General features: G+C 40.1%; 1 protein-coding gene across 2 annotated transcripts; it reads left to right on the forward strand.

Annotated features, from left to right (window-relative positions):
• Nucleotides 1–631: 631 nt before the first annotated feature.
• On the forward strand, nucleotides 632–9,974 carry GJA1 (gap junction protein alpha 1). Of its 2 annotated transcripts, none has more exons than XM_063151089.1 (2): nucleotides 632–882; nucleotides 6,896–9,974. In XM_063151089.1, exon 2 carries the CDS (start codon nucleotides 6,908–6,910, stop codon nucleotides 8,051–8,053), a length of 1,146 nt encoding a protein of 381 aa, XP_063007159.1. In that variant the 5' UTR covers nucleotides 632–882; nucleotides 6,896–6,907; the 3' UTR covers nucleotides 8,054–9,974. The 2 variants fall into 2 exon arrangements, with proteins under 2 accessions (XP_063007159.1, XP_063007157.1); XM_063151087.1 differs by having other exon boundaries at nucleotides 633–882; nucleotides 6,892–9,974.
• The last annotated feature ends 6,386 nt before the right edge of the window (nucleotides 9,975–16,360 follow it).

The raw sequence follows: 16,360 nt of genomic DNA on the forward strand, positions 1-16,360 counted from the left end.
TCTCACTATTGAAGCCTGATTCTGAATTTTCCTGGAAAGAATATCCTGGAATGTGAGATAATTTCTTCATTTCTCCCGTGGGACAGACACATGCACACACAAATAATCGTTAAAAAATATGTGATGTGTATCTTCCGTGGAAACAAACACGCTGCTCTTGGTGTGTGCTTTCATGTGTGCACGTAAAGGAAATTGACCTCGGTAAACAAGGCTGTGTTGGCAACAAAAAAGTAGAGAGGGCTTGGGAGGGCTTCCTCTCCTGAGTGGTGGCTAGGAGATGCAATTCCCGCATCCAGAAAGTCCACGCTGGTTACTCATGAATGTCTTTCCCTGCATTTCTGCCTTTCCCTGCAGTGAAACCCCTGGCGCACACAACTTGTGGCATCTGTGTCCGGCGAGCCCAGATGCGGTCACCGCGCCGCCCAGGTGCCCCAGTGACCGGGGGCTGTGGAGCGGCTGCTGACTGCCCGTGCATTTGTTTTGTTACATCAGCAAGAGTGGGCTGCCATGCTCTCAGGCTTTCCGCGGGCTGGTTTTTTGCTGTGCCTTCAATCCCGTCCCTCCTCCTCCTCCCCCAGCTCGGAGCTCTCCGCCCGCAGAGCGCCCCTCCTCCTGGGCTCTCCCCTCCCTCTCCCCTCCTCTCGCACAGTCAGAGGCTTGAAAACTTGTTAAAAGCTCTCCCAGTGTTCCAAGTTAGAAAAAACTTTTACGAGGTATCAGCACTTTTCTTTCATTAGTGGGGAAGGAAGGATGAAAAATACAAAACAGCAGTAGACTTTTAAAGTTTAAATAGACAGGTCTGAGTGCCTGAACGTGCTCTTCCATTTTAGTTTAACCCTCCAAAGAAGTGCTCTGATCCATTTTCACTGCTGATCAGCAAGGGTAAGTTGAAAGTTTTCCTCTTTCACTTTTTCATCATTTTGTCTATCCTTTTTTGTTTTTCTGAAAACATTTCTTTTTTCTTCTTTTTTTCCCCTGCGCCCTAAGAACTCTGTGTTATTGCGTTGAGGGTTGAACTTGTTCAAAAACACACATCTCTAAACAGCGCAGATTCTCTTTAAGCGCTCAGTTCCAGCTTGGAGGAATGCTTTGCTTTCTTTTGTCACATTTCTATACATTTCTAGAAGTGCTACACTTTTACAACTTGTAACCTTGTTCGGCCGGAGGAGGAACTGCGGCGAAGTTGTGAGCGCCGGGCTGAGCAGATTTGTTGCTGCCACAGGCGATCTCTCCCCTCCACTGCCTCTCTGGCTATCTCAGCTCTTTTAAAGAAAAAGCCGAGGTGTGCTTCACTCTCCTCTGCTGTACCGAAATTGCATCAGAAGTTAGCAACAGGGAGACCTTGCCTTGGATGCGTCCCATTCCTTCCCCACACGTTTTGCTTTCATATGGAAATCCTGATTGATGCCTGATAGTTTGAGCAGAGCAAGCGCCTTAATTAGATGCCTTGTTAAATGCTGCAGCTACTGAAGTGGTGACTTTCACGTGGTCTTCCTGATAAGTTTTTTTCTCCTTTTCTTTTAAAATAGATGTGATAAAATCCAGACACCGGGTTATGGATTTTTAACCTGGTTTGTATATAGTTACTCTGTTTTAGCAACCTCAGTGAGGGATTTTAGAGGAGGAATGTGGGATATCATGATATGCCTTACCACGTTGGCAATGTCTGTGAAAGTCTTGGGTAGATATAAATGAAAGTTGTCTAGGAAGGACTGTACATAACCCACATATGACACATTCCCTGTGTAATACCTCAAAGACTTAATTGTGAAAAGGCAGATGAAAAAATACTTGAGCAGCATCTCTTGGAGAACTCAAAACCTTTTCATGTTGCGAGACTTGGAGTGATTCCTCGTAGCAGTTGTTGCCTGCTGCTCGCCAGTATTTAAAAAGCAGCACGAGGAAGGAGAAAAAAGAGCCTTCAGCTGAAAGACAGACAAAGCAGAGAGTCTATCTTATCCAGTAACGCACGAACAAGGATATTGTGTGCTTATATGTGTCCTCATATTTTGCCTTGAGATAACCAGCAAGCCTCATGGAGCAGCATATTTCCTCTGAGGATTTCATTTTTTTACGTGATTCTTATGACAAAAACCCTGGCAATGAGCACAACAATGGGATATGGACACCTTTTGCCTGACGTCTGTCCCAGTGTGTGTGCGCGCGATTGTGTGTGTGTGTGTACGCGCATAGGGAGCGAGTTAGAGGACTTGCGTGAAGCTTTCATCCTGCCATTTTTAACATCTGGACAGCACACTACGCGGCAGAATTTAAGCCTCTAGTCTTTGGGATGTTTACTGAAGTGTTTCCTTCAGAAACTTCAAAGCCAAACACTGGCACTGACCCACGATACCTAACAAGCACTCGAATGGCAGAAAGGCAAGGGGCAGGCTGGGATCAGGAGAGGGAAGGCAGGGATGGACACAAGGGATTTCATTTGCAACATAAAGCTGAATGCTTATACACACAAGAGCGCAGACAGATTCAACACTCTAAAGTTATCTCAGGTCTCATATTATGCAAGCCCAAGAGACTAATTTTATCTGCCTCTGCAATGAACCAGGGCCAAGGATTCCTGTGGGTATGGGGAAGGTTAGAGGACATTGAGCAATGTATCTGTTTCATTAGATGCATTGCTCTCTTTCCCCCCAATCTTTGGTATCTCCTTCCCAGGTTACTCACTGAATTTGTCGCCTGTAGAGGCACTTGGACTGTTGTTTGTGCCATTTATGTACTTGGACATCCAGATTTCTAGATTCTCAAGCAGGAGCATCAGAGGGCCTAAGGCACCCTCAGGGAATTCAGCATTCCTTACCTTAATTACAAAGTGAGTCAGGAGAGGGATGAATCTAAACATTAACACAGAGGATAAACCTGACTGGTACAACTAGGGAACATCTAAGAAAGTGCTTACAGTTGCCTGTGCAAATATGCTTTAAAATTAAATTAGGTGTGGAGGGCACAAGATGGGAAAGGCAGAGGCTGTGAGGTAGATCTGGTAGTGACTGACCACCAGCAGTACTGGCGGACAAAGGGAAAACCACAGTTGTGACACACTAAATTCTAGTCCCTGCAACCATTTTGTGCGTAACCTTTGTCCTGTGGATGAAACAAACTGAAGCTCATCTGCAGACCTATATATGAACTATACCTTCCCAAGGGAATGTCTGCAAGGCATTTGCTTATTTTTATAAGATTTTGGAAAGCTAGCCTTCCCTGTTCCAGCAGGTCCAAACCCAATGAGTTGTATAGTCTTTCTCTGTGATTCATGTTACTTTTGGGAAATGCTCAAGCTGATTTATGTTTGGGGTCCAGAGCTTTCTTTTTTGTTGTCTAGGTGTGTGTGAGCACAAATACAAAGACAGAAAAAGTTGGAAATATGAAGCTTTGGCCTGTTTTGGCCTTCCAATTACTTCAGCTGCACAATTCCACTTTAGAACCCACTCTAACCCTTGCTGCTCTTCCGTCCACTGACCTTCTAACACTATAGTCAGACCTAGGACATTACCACAGCACTGAGTTTGCATTCTCCTTGGAAAATATGAACCAGATGACATGATGAATGCCGCTCATAAAAAACAGTTCTAGAATTTCTTAATTGTGGCTTACAAATCAAATGTCTTATATATGTGGTCATCCTAAACCCGTGCAGATGAATGCTGTCAGATCTCCTGCTGCTCTATGGATTTTTTTCCCTGCCTTTACCCACACACAGTAGGACCTGGAAGAAATCCATCTTTTAAAGACTGCTGGATTTTAATACTCGGCCAGCATTAGTCTGCCTCAGAGAAGGTTATGATCCTGTAAAGTATTAATCAGTAGGAACTCATGAAATGCACGTACTCATCATAAGCCATATCCTTAAACTCCTGAAGTAATGAGTTTGTATGAATTGAATAGGCCAGCCTGTGTCATTCAGTGGACTCCTTTAAGTTATTTGGAAGTGTTAAAACAAGCTAAAGTCCAGAAAGCTAGAGAGCTATTTTTAAAGGTTGTCTGCCAACCATTTCAAACTAATTACAAAGCTAGAATACTTAAGTACCTGTTTGATACAAAACCTCTTTTTATACCTGGTAAACAGATTTGTAATCGGTTAATAAAACTGGTCTTTCAGTGCCCTGAAAGTAAACAAGTTAGATCCGATGAATGAATTTTCTCTACAACAAAGCAAAGTACTGTGTTTCATAAAGCAATGGAATCCACTTAAGAAAAGGAATAATATATTTGTGCCACCACAAGGTTATCTGATTAACAGTACAATGTTTTGAATTGATGTGGGTTTTTTTATCACTGGCAAAGGCTAGCATGTAACCGATCTCTTTTTTAAAAAGTTGCTTTTCAGAACTATGTATGAGTAATTCAAGCATGGAATGTTTCCTCCTGGAGTTTATATTGCCAGCGGACACAAATGAAACTTAGCAATTTTGCATGCTGAAGCAAATTAAAAAATAGGGAGTAAATTCTCCAAATACTGCAGGTGTGGGATTAAGTAGGTCAAAACTGAAGTAAATCATATTGCACTAATGAACCAGAGAGCAGTGTAATTAGAAAACAAACAACACATAACTGCCTAGAAATAACATATCCTCTGTTTTCTTAATCAGGCTTTCAATCTGAAATAACATTTAGACAGTAAAAAAAGTACATGGAGTCTGAGGAAAGTCTGTTAACCCAATAGTTTCTAGTCACTAGAAGGCTGACTAATTAAATCAAGAAGCTGTTACTTGAAAAAGGCTCCTTCTGTCCCCTTGCACTAGGACACGGAGCAAATAGCTTGCGTTTAAAACAAACTTCACGTGTTGTATGGTTACAGGCTGTTCTCTGTTTTAACAATCCCTGCCTGAGGAGGAACGTGGTCACATTTCATTCCAGACTTCCCAGGGACCTCCACACATCGCTGCCTGACTCCTTCTCTGCTGCTCCAGCCCAAAAAGACAAACTCACTTTTTCTGGAAAGGATGAAAGCTGAGGATGGCTGAGGGGATGTGCCAGAGACAAACATGCTGTGTTTGCTCCTCCTGGCAGAGGCTCCCAGTTTTAAAAGTTTGAAGCAGGCCTGATCCTTTGATGGGGCTTCATTCATGAGAAGAGCTAATTACATGAGGAAGGGTCAACAGGCTGCAGTGGCTGAACTTCTGAGCCAGCTGTTAAGGCAGACAGAGGAAATGGCCCTGGGGTATTTTTCAGGGGTTCAAAGATAATTGGCATCTCAGAGCTATCAGAGCGAGTACTTTAAACACTGTCTCCCATTGCTCTCTCAGACTCAGTGGCAGGAACGGTGTGTTTTTATTTGGCATCTATTGTTATGTTTGAGTTTGCCAGATTTATACTCTTGTGTTCCCAGTGACTCACCGCTTCTTGAAAGCAAGTCTCCTTGGTGCTAAAATTTCCCATTTTATGAATTATCCAAAAAGTGCGTATTCTATAAATGACCTCCACTAGGGAATATAGCCATGATGCAGTGGGGAGGAAATCATTTGGACATTATCAAAACTGTTAATACCAGGAAGGGATTACTCAGCATCCATGGAACAAATATCTGTGCCCAGCAGCATTCACATTAAAAGGGAAACCTCATGATTATTTTTCCTTAAGTTCCAGATTTCATATGATTTCATGCTTTTTCATGTTGGGCAAGTAAAAAATATAAGTTTTAATAAGGTTGCTATGTCCAGTTGGTAAAAATCGATAGTGAAATTTTTTTTTCTTAGGAATCCAAAACATCAAACAAATTATTTTATTTCTTATATGTCATCCTGTGTGTTTCCAGATATCCTGAGAAGCTGCCTGTGTCCCAGAAATGACCACTTTAAAACTCAAGTCAGGAAGGACGCTTAAAACTTGCAGTGTTCAACACTTGGAATGCAAATTACAAGCCAGGAGTTGCCTTACAAACAGAGCATATTTACCTTTTTTTCCTACTAAATCTTTTCCTTTCAAGACAAAGAGGGAATTTAAATACTAGAAGATGCAAATACAAACCTGAAACTCCAATAAATTAAGCAAATCACAGATAAACAGGAAACCAGTTCCTCCAACATAGTAACATGATCTTAGCTGTATTTCATGTATTTACAATTTTTTGTTCCTTAATAAAACTGTAGGTAAATAATGCTTTCTTTGATCTTCATGATGCAAATACTAATGTATAAGCTTAATTTAGACAGCAAATGCTTCTTCTGAAGTTTAGTAGAGTATAAACTTGGCATCATTAGGAACTATATCCTTAAACCTACTACATGCTATGAAGTTGCAGGCAGAAGCTCAGTTTAATATTGCTGTGTAGGAAAAATGGCATGTATTTTACAAAGGTAGAATTTTAGGTATGTGACCCTAATATTAACCTAAGATAACCTATTGTATTTAGGTTATATTGTGGTTTGCCTTTTTAGTATCTGAAAGAGTGAACATAAGAATTACAGTGAATGATCAATCCTTACTGAAACTGAGAAATCTTTCATATATTCCCAGGATATTTAGGCAGTGCTACTACTTATTCCACACCCTGCTTCAGCTGTCACATCTGTTTTTCACCTGAGGCAGGTGTAGGTAATGGAACTGAGGCTGCCATCAAGGAAGCTGAGCCAACCACAGTGATCACTGAGGGTTATCATGGGCCTTCCTGAAAACTGGAGTGAAATTAGAATTAGGAACTTTTTCGATTGTGCTCTGAGACATTATATGTTACTTTCTCTTTTCAGTTTCCCTGACTTCCCACTTCACCTGCAGACTTACTAAACTCCAGTTTCTCTTCAGATTGTGTAAAATACATTAATTACAACAAAGTTGACCACACTGCTCTATTAGCATTGATCAGGGATTTAGTATGTCAGAGGTATTAAAGCTGTTACTTAACCCTTGCTATTTTTTTTCCTTTGTGTCCTTGTTTAGCCAGCATCCTGTGAAGATGGGTGATTGGAGTGCCTTGGGAAAACTTCTTGACAAAGTTCAAGCCTATTCTACTGCAGGAGGGAAAGTGTGGCTGTCTGTCCTGTTCATTTTCCGAATCTTGCTATTGGGAACAGCAGTTGAATCTGCTTGGGGAGATGAACAGTCTGCATTCCGGTGTAACACTCAGCAGCCTGGTTGCGAGAACGTCTGCTATGACAAGTCCTTTCCCATCTCCCATGTACGCTTTTGGGTTCTGCAGATCATATTTGTGTCTGTACCTACACTTTTGTACCTGGCACATGTGTTCTACGTAATGAGGAAAGAAGAGAAGCTGAACAAAAGAGAAGAAGAGCTAAAAGTAGTGGCAAATGATGGTGTGAATGTGGATATGCATCTCAAGCAAATAGAAATTAAGAAATTCAAGTATGGGATCGAAGAGCATGGCAAAGTGAAGATGCGTGGGGGACTGCTCCGTACTTATATCATCAGCATCCTGTTTAAATCTGTCTTCGAGGTGGCTTTCTTGCTGATACAGTGGTACATTTACGGGTTTAGCCTGAATGCCATCTACACCTGTGAGCGAGACCCATGCCCACACAGAGTGGACTGTTTCCTCTCCCGTCCAACCGAGAAAACAATCTTCATCCTCTTCATGCTGGTGGTGTCCTTGGTGTCTCTTGCCTTGAACATCATTGAGCTTTTTTACGTGTTCTTCAAGGGAGTCAAGGATCGTGTGAAAGGGAAAACCGACCCCTACTCCCACAGCGGTGCCATGAGCCCTTCCAAGGACTGTGGCTCCCCCAAATACGCTTATTACAATGGCTGCTCATCACCGACCGCCCCCTTGTCTCCCATGTCTCCCCCAGGGTACAAGCTTGTTACTGGAGACAGGAACAACTCCTCCTGTCGTAACTACAATAAGCAAGCCAGCGAGCAAAACTGGGCCAACTACAGCGCGGAGCAGAACAGAATGGGGCAGGCTGGCAGCACCATCTCCAACTCGCACGCCCAGCCCTTCGACTTCTCCGATGAGCACCAGAACACGAAAAAACTGGCGTCAGGGCATGAGCTGCAGCCCCTCACCATTGTGGACCAGAGGCCTCCCAGCAGAGCCAGCAGCCGAGCCAGCAGCAGGCCTCGACCTGATGACCTGGAGATCTAAGCTTCTGGATGCAGTACTTGCTCAACTACGAAACGACGTGCATTGGAAGATGCCGTCAGTGCTGATCTTGTTCCAGTGGAGGTGGTACTTAACAGTCTCAAGCAGGAGATTTTAACAATCATAAAAGAAAAAAAAAAGCAAAACAAGCAAACAAACTTTTAAAATACTTGCTGGTTCTTTGGGGGGTGTGGGGTTGGTGTGGGGGTGGTACAGTACACATTGATATTTAATGTAGCTGGTTTAAAGAATTTAAATACTAAAAAAAAAAAAAAGGAAAAAAGATAGGTAGTACTAAGGTAAAGGGCTGTTTTTCTTGAAAGGCTGTAAATATCTGAGTGTATGTGTATGTGTGTACTATCATGTTTGTTTCTAAAGATTCTTCCGTAATACTAAAACCCAATAATAACTGAACTCACATTTGTCAGGGTGAAGTGCTACCTGAAGATGAAAACATTTTTCCTATTCAACATGCAAAAAAGTCCAGGATTGCCTCTGATCATTTCCCTGTCAAGAACATTCCATTCTTAGAAAGTGCACTTTGAAGGTAAACTTTCCTACATGGTCCCCCGGGTTGTTGGAAGGCTCCTGTGAGGACAATTTAGTCTTTGAGTCGTTCAATTCAAATTTCAGGCATGGCCCACCAAGAAATACTTTGGTCACCTGCTCTTCCAGCCCTTCATGCAGGTGTATTTTGTGATGTGCGTAAATGGGATGGCTCCGCACATGTGGAACCAGCAACGACACAGTCTTGCCCACAGCAATACTTGTGTCCTGCTACTTGTGTAGAGTCTCTTTAGTATTATATGAAACACAGTTTGCTGCCACTTGCAGATTTAAGCATCAAGACAAGCAAGCAGCTGCCTTTAGTGAATTTTATCACACCTTTATGTGTATTAAGGGTGTAGGTATGTGTGTGGATGCGGAGGTAAAGGTATACACAAAACACCCTCAGAAGCATAGGCTGAGAAATAAACGCACACAGGTTACTTGCAGTTGACACTTTCTCATGGATGTTGTGAAGATCTGGGCCACTACGGTGTTTACATTCTCTGGTTCCTTCAATGTAAGTGAAGCACACGTTGTTATATTTTTTTAATTCTATAAAATATTTTCCATGTATCCTAAATGGATGCTCTTTTAAAAATAAAAATAAATAAATCTAAAGGGCCTAATCCTGGATGTCTTGCTCTGGAAAATCTCTCTTTCAAGTTGTTGGGAGTTTTGCCTCAACAAATCTGCAGGATCAAGCCCAAGATGTAGCGAACCATGTTCTTGCTGGCATGAATGATTTTCTTTTGTAGAAGTTAGGGGTGGAAAAGACCCATTAGGTCATCTAGCCAATCTCCCTGATAGGTAATAATGATGCTTGAATGATAGAAGATGTAGTACTGTAAGCAAGCTTTAGTCTTTTATGTGAGAAACTTAGAAGAAGTGCTTTGTGCTGGATTAATAATAAAATATGCCTAAATGGCTTTTGCAGTAACTGGTATTTTTCTTGTTCTAAATATTCACATTTACTGAACTGCAATGTCCACTGAGTTTGACAGTTAGGTCTTTCTAGATGGCTCTAGCAACTTTAGTGTTTACAGTTAGATTATGTTTGAAATGCAAGTGAAGTTGAAAGGATTTTTAAAGAGTACAATTCTAGCTAATTTATTTGAAATATATGCTAAAGAAATCTACCAGTTTCTTCAAATGCATAGCCTCTTAGCTGAACACAGATTGACCAAGGAAATACATAACTTGGTTTCATTTTGCAGCAACACAGATAAATTGTTTCATTTAATACATTATATTAATTTGTTTGACATTCCATGTTAAACTACTGTTGTCTTCAACTTCATTGCATGTATGCAACCATAGTTTGTCAGATCATGTTGTCTGGAGAACATTAGTCAATAAAGTTTTAATTTAGTATAAATACATTTTCTAATTGTCTTTTACTGTTTCATATGTCCATAGATATCTTTAGTTTCAGTCTGATAATCCAAACTCATTCCTTCTGTGTTCATTTTTCCCCAGTCACTCTGCATTTCAGAGGCTTCATTTATTTAATCCATCTGGGTTTGCTTTGAACTGAAATTCCACAGGACCATGTTCAGACACCCTCAGAACAACTGGAAAAACAAGCATTGTCTCCACCACTCCTGAAACTAAGTAATGTTCAGTATGAAGAAATCTTGCTAGGAGTCTCAAAAAATGTATATTTATTTGCAAACTATTATAAAAATGGCAGTCCTAAAAGATTGTCGCATAATTTCGCAAGCAATTTTTATATATGGTTTAGATTTAACATTATGAAATCATTGCATCCAGTTTACACATCATCAGATTGCTCAAGTGAGAGTCAGTTTCAATTTCTAAAATTTAAACCTCATTCCTTCAAGCTCATTCGGAGAAAGGTACTGATTTTGATAAGGCTGGGATTTTGCACATTGCTTCTCCAGCTTCACCCCTTATGTTTCCATTACTGATAAAGTCATACAGTGCTTGGCTTTTCAGGATTGGACTGTAGATGTAAGGTTGTTCAACTCTTTCCTTTATTTGAAAAATGAAAATATAATATTCATGTGATTATCATAAAAGGTTTTACTTTCAAATTTACTTGTTATTTTAAGTCCAAATTCTTCCCCTTTTTATTAGTAAAGATGGGTAAAAAATCAAGGCAGTGGTAGTGGATTTATAGCTTTGAGAGATACTACAAAAGTACCAGCACAAGGAATGACTCCTTGAAGTTTTCCTTAAATAATAACAATGAGTCATATTCAAGCTGGCTTGTCCTAGTTCATCTGCACAAATGGGAGGGCATTCCAAGCATTTTGTAAGGATCATGCCCTTGGAAAGGTGGACACCAAAGCATTCAGAGAAGTGCTCATCCTGAGATAAAATGTAGTGTCTCCTAGACAGGCTGAATGTCAGGTATGTCCCATGGGGCTTCTTGGACAGCTGAAATAATTTAGTCCTTCAATACCAAGGCTGAGTGATTTTTTTTTTTTTTTGGTGTAATGCATGTGTGTACATGTGTAGAGTACAGACATCCCAGAGGCTATTTTTCCCACCTGGATTTATTTCTGTGGACGGCATTTATTATACACTTCAAAGTCATCATAATTTTGTATGCCATTCATCTAGTTCTTTAGGTTCTTTCTCCGAGTGCATCCCTGCAGCAGCATTTGCTTTTTCTGCAGATGACACAAAATAAGCTGTGATACAATGCTAGCACACACTTCTCAGCCTTTGTAGGATAGGTTAGATATTGATTTCAAACTGGAAAAGATGCAAAAATACAATCTCTGAAGGTAATTAAAAACATAAAACCCAATTTCACATCCTGTTAATTATTTTTAAATTGTGTTTATGTTTTGTGTAGCAGTATTTTGCAAAAAAGGCTAATCATCTTAAGGCTTCCACCCTATCCCAACAATTTGAAATGTTTTTAAAGAGTAAAGTTAGAAGGAAAAGTTACAGACAGCCTAAAATCTATATGCATATCATGTAATTTCAAGGCTTTTTAAATACTGTGAGCACACACTGAAGGTTATTTCCTAAATTAGAAATTCTATTTCCATATTTAAAGTGGAAACTACAGTAAAAGTTTGAGAACCGGAACAAACTATGTGATCGTACCTTCCTCACCCACTGAAATCCATCATTTTTAAGGAATGCACTTGTGTCACTTGTCCAGAACCACATCTCCCACATCTGTCTGCAGCACTCCTGTGCTACTCAGCAGTAGCACACTGGCTCAGCTGTGCACTACCACCATGCTGCCTTTCCCTCAGACTTTCTCTACAGCTTGTTATTGATTAAAACAGAGGAAAAAAATAGTGATGTAAGGAGTAGAGTTTTTCAAGTCAGATATAGGAGTTCTGAAGTTACCTTGACTGGTTAATCCAGAGTTCTGAGTATGTCAGATCAAAAGTTCCTCCAGTTTTGGTCATGTCTGTTTCTATTCTGCTGAGACAGAATACTACTTTTAATCCTTCTTGTAATTCCTCCATAATTACCACTGCTCCCTTTTCAAGAATTTAAACAAAGTAGGACAGAAAACAGGATTTATCTTCCTCCTGTAGAATTTTTCATTTCTATTTACTCCTAATCCAAACCTAGCAGGACTGAGCATTCTACTGAGCTTGACATACATTTTTTAAATGTGCTGTATTATCCAAATAGTCAGATTTACCATAATCTCCTTGAAGATGTCTTCCCTTCTCATGCTGCTCATGAGAAGTTGTGCTTCCCCAGCCATTCTCCAGCCATTTGCATTAGATCTGCCAAAGAGCTCAGATGACAGAGGTGGAGAGGATGGCCCTTAGAGGATTTCTCTGGAAAAAATCCAGAGATGATGATACAGAGCTACTCCTTACATTACTTTTATTTCTACTGTCAAAATAGACAATAAGGTCAGAAACCTAAGTCACGTCTGAGAAATCACTACCTAGATGTACCATCTGCCTCAGTTGCATGAAACTATTTGAGTGTCCTCCATTTTATTTTAACTTATTCTAACATAATTGCTCCAGAAGCATTGGCCTGCAAAATCAGCTCTGCAAAGATGATTACTGCCTTTCCCTGGCTTAAATCATGTGCTTTTGACTGTGCCCAAGGATATTCACACCCAGACTCTGCCAGTACTGGAAAAGTGTGTCAGATGTGAATTACATGATGCTAGCACATCACTAGATTGAAACAGGAAGAGCTTATTTGTTCCTGTTCCTATTTAAAAGGTATTTTGATAGACATGACATAAAAAAAAAAAAAAAAAAAAAAAAAAAGAATACTTATCTTAAATACTTCCTAACCTGGAGCACTACCGAAGACCCTATGAAGCAATACAGATGATGTGGATGTAAACATGTTGAGCATTATCAATGGATACCATGAATATAAACAGTTTAAATAGATCCAGATGGACAGTATTGTGGTAAAACCAGACTCCTCTAAAATGGCTGCCCTCACTCTTTCTGCCTGGTAGCCAAAATGCTGCATCCAGCTTCCCAGCTTTCTGGCATTCACAATGGAAAAGCACCTTGGACAAAGGCAGACATGTTTTTACACGGATTGTTTTGCCTTGACTCCTTGTAAGTGCTGGAGAAGCTGAGTGCTGGAGGCAGACAATCTGGGACGGCCTGTGCTGGGTTAGTGATGCACTGTCAGGGGAGGCAGTCACTGGTGAGAAGTAATGGCTTTTTGGGGATTGTGGCCTCTCCCATCACTTAAAAAGGTCTCTCCTGCTGCGTTGAGGAAATTTGCGCAACAAAATGAGACATGTGAGCTGAGACCAGTTTAAAAGGGAATATGTTCAGACATTTAAATTGCTCCTCAAAACAAGCCTAGACCACAGTGATATGCTTCCCATTAGAACTGACAGAAAATGCTCACATGAGTTCCAGGATTTCAGTCATTTAAATCAATGTTAAAATTCTTTTCAACATCAAACATAAACAGATTGGACCAAGAAAGAGATATAATGACATATAATTTTCATTTATATAACTGCAGGGGGAAAGCTGATGAGTATAAGCTATGAAATCTTGGATGTGACTACTTTAATATGTGTAATCATATTATTTCCTCACACTGTCTTTTTACTGTAACTTGGTCTAGAGGCAAATTTATGAAAAGTATTCAAAAGGTTTGCATTTTTTTACAAAGAGACGTGAATTCTGTTAATGTAATGAAATACATTTACATGATGTCCATGTCAAATTTTTTCAGGTTTACATAAGGGAGTGTGAGGTAATATATAACATACATCTAACCCTCCTGGCTGGGCAGTTGGGGAGTGAAATCTTTGTCTCTCCTCATCCTTGTTAGAAGGTTACTCATATCCCAAGCAATTGAGCAGTTTCTCTGGGAGCTCAGCTTCGCTAGGGGTCTTTTTATCCTCCTCCCTCTCCTTCTTTTTCCATCCAAAGTGTAAATTCCATACTGGGAAACAGAAGCAGCCCCAAACATATAAACAAATGCAATCACAGTTGATAACAAAACATTGCAACTAGGGAATAGGTAGAAGTTCTTTTTTCTCTCAATAGGAGAGCAGCATGGGAAATAGTTTAAGGCATTAGAAAATCCTCTGGATACTTTAGCATCTGAAAACCACTGGTCCTTGCTGAAACAGGCCTTTTCAGTCTCAGCTTCTGCTGAGTCACGGAGTTTGTTGCCTTTGAAGGCTGAAGTACCTTGGTTCAAAATTGAAGTTGCTCTGGAAAAATTCAGACCTTCCCTAATGACCATATTTGCATGCTATTCTCGGTAGTATTTACATATAATAGGACATCCTCCACAGGAAGGCTTCTTCAAAACACAGTCTCTGCTTACACTTTGAATTTCCCTATTCAAAGGGGAATATTCAAAATTATCTATGCATCACTACTTCAAAGTGTTTCGCTGGGAGTACTCTGCCATATATTTGGGAGACTCGTCATAGTTGTTTCAAAGCTGAATATATAGCCAACTGTAAGATTGCCACCTGGGTTTTGTGTGTGGAGGCAAAGAAGTATTACTCAGGCAGGAATCCTACCTGGCCTGACCTAGCATACTTCTGTTGAGGACAAGGAGTTTCTGTTGAGTGATGTGAGATGAAAACCTTTCTCTGAGCTTCTCTTAGTTCCTTCTTTTATTCAAGTCCCTCTAGGGTTTTTCTTTGGAGTACACCGAGGATCCCACCGTGAGTCCATGAGCCTGTGTAACTTGCTGAGGTCTAGGATAATCTCTGAGGAATTTCTTCTGGTTCCATTTTGGTCGTTCCAGCTCTGTGGACTTTAAATGGACTGCAGTGCTCAATCCCTCGATGCTAGGGTAACTGGTGATGGCAAAGGGTGTGTGAGTGGAGAAAGGGAGTCTGGATTGTTTCCCATAGGATTTCCTATAGAAGCCAGGCAAGTTTGTCAATCATCCTTCCTTGTCCTGAAAAGTCAAGCTGCAAAGGTGTGAAAGGATTTCTGCTTTCTGACAGAGGCTTCAACTGTGTGCTGTACCATTCTCTTAATCTCTATAGTCTTCACTCCTCCCATGCAGCCATCTTCTCCCACCATCCACTCCTTTTCTGTATCACTTATGCCACAGGTATTTATTCTGTTATACTAAAAAAGCTTTCCATATGATTATTTTTCTTCCTTATGTCATATGCTGGGAACCACTCAAATACCTAAGAAGAACCTGCTCCAATAAATATCTATTAAACAACAAGCTGTTGTATCTCCTATTTCATTTATTTAGAATAAATGTTAACTTCTACAGGTTTTCCTGACAGTTTAGGAAGTAATTTTGTATCTGAGCTCATAGGAACCCACATTTGCTTCAATCACTTTCTTTTTCATTCTATTTTACAATTAAGGAACATAGTAGAGGAACTCAGAATTCTAGTTATCTACTTTAACCAGGTGCAGTGAAAGTGTCAGGACATGGAGTTTGTCCAAATCTTCCTCCCACCTTAGTCCTAAAGGGACTCAAATCTAGGCTCCCACTAATGGTTATGTATGCTATATAAACAATAATAATAATCATACCTGGAGTTGCACTGATACAGTGCCTTTCATCTTCAAAGCACTTTGAGAACCCTGTGTAATTAGTGTGCTATGGAGTCATCACTGACAACACTGCATGAGCCCCAGTAGTACCCACTGTGAGAGTCAAAGAGGGAATCTGGGCAGTCACAGAGACCATACATAACCTCCATATCACTACTAAAAAAATTAAAAATGCTGAACAAGTATATTTTAGCACTTCACACAGGAGGAGGATCCACAACCAGCAGGAAGCCAGTCTCCCTATGATAAGGAAACAGGAATGTTTTCTTTGCTGGTAATCTACTACTTCAGATCTCTAAACACATTCTAAACACATTTTACCTTGAACTATGTCTCAGTCAAGCTGGCAGAAGATCACAGGTAGATTATCTCATTGCATGGAATCTTCATTTTCATATATGTATTCATATATTCAACTAGAATATATCAATTTTTTTAAATGTAAAAAGTTTTGATTTGATGAATCCAGAAGGGATGCAGACACAATAAATATAGCATTAAATATATTTTTAGAAAGTTCAGTGAGACTGCACAATTTATCTAGAGTTTGCCATTGGTAATTGAAAAATACAATTTTAATATCATAGTATTTTTCAAGTATTTCCAATGAGCTTACAACAGGTGTCCTTGCCAATGTCCAGGAGTTTGCTCTTTAAATGAGCTTGGCATTTTCTGGAGATTATCATCCCAACATAAATTTGTAATCAGCCTTTTCAAAACTACACCTTTAAGAAAAGAGAAGAAAAGAAAAGCAGTAAAAATCCATTCAAACTGG

This window comes from Melospiza melodia, chromosome 3 (assembly GCF_035770615.1).
Source record: "Melospiza melodia melodia isolate bMelMel2 chromosome 3, bMelMel2.pri, whole genome shotgun sequence".
Lineage (NCBI taxonomy): Eukaryota > Metazoa > Chordata > Aves > Passeriformes > Passerellidae > Melospiza > Melospiza melodia.

Excerpts from the sequence above, each read along its gene's own strand:
- GJA1 (XM_063151089.1), top strand. The coding sequence starts at position 6,908 with ATGGGTGATTGGAGTGCCTTGGGAAAACTTCTTGACAAAGTTCAAGCC.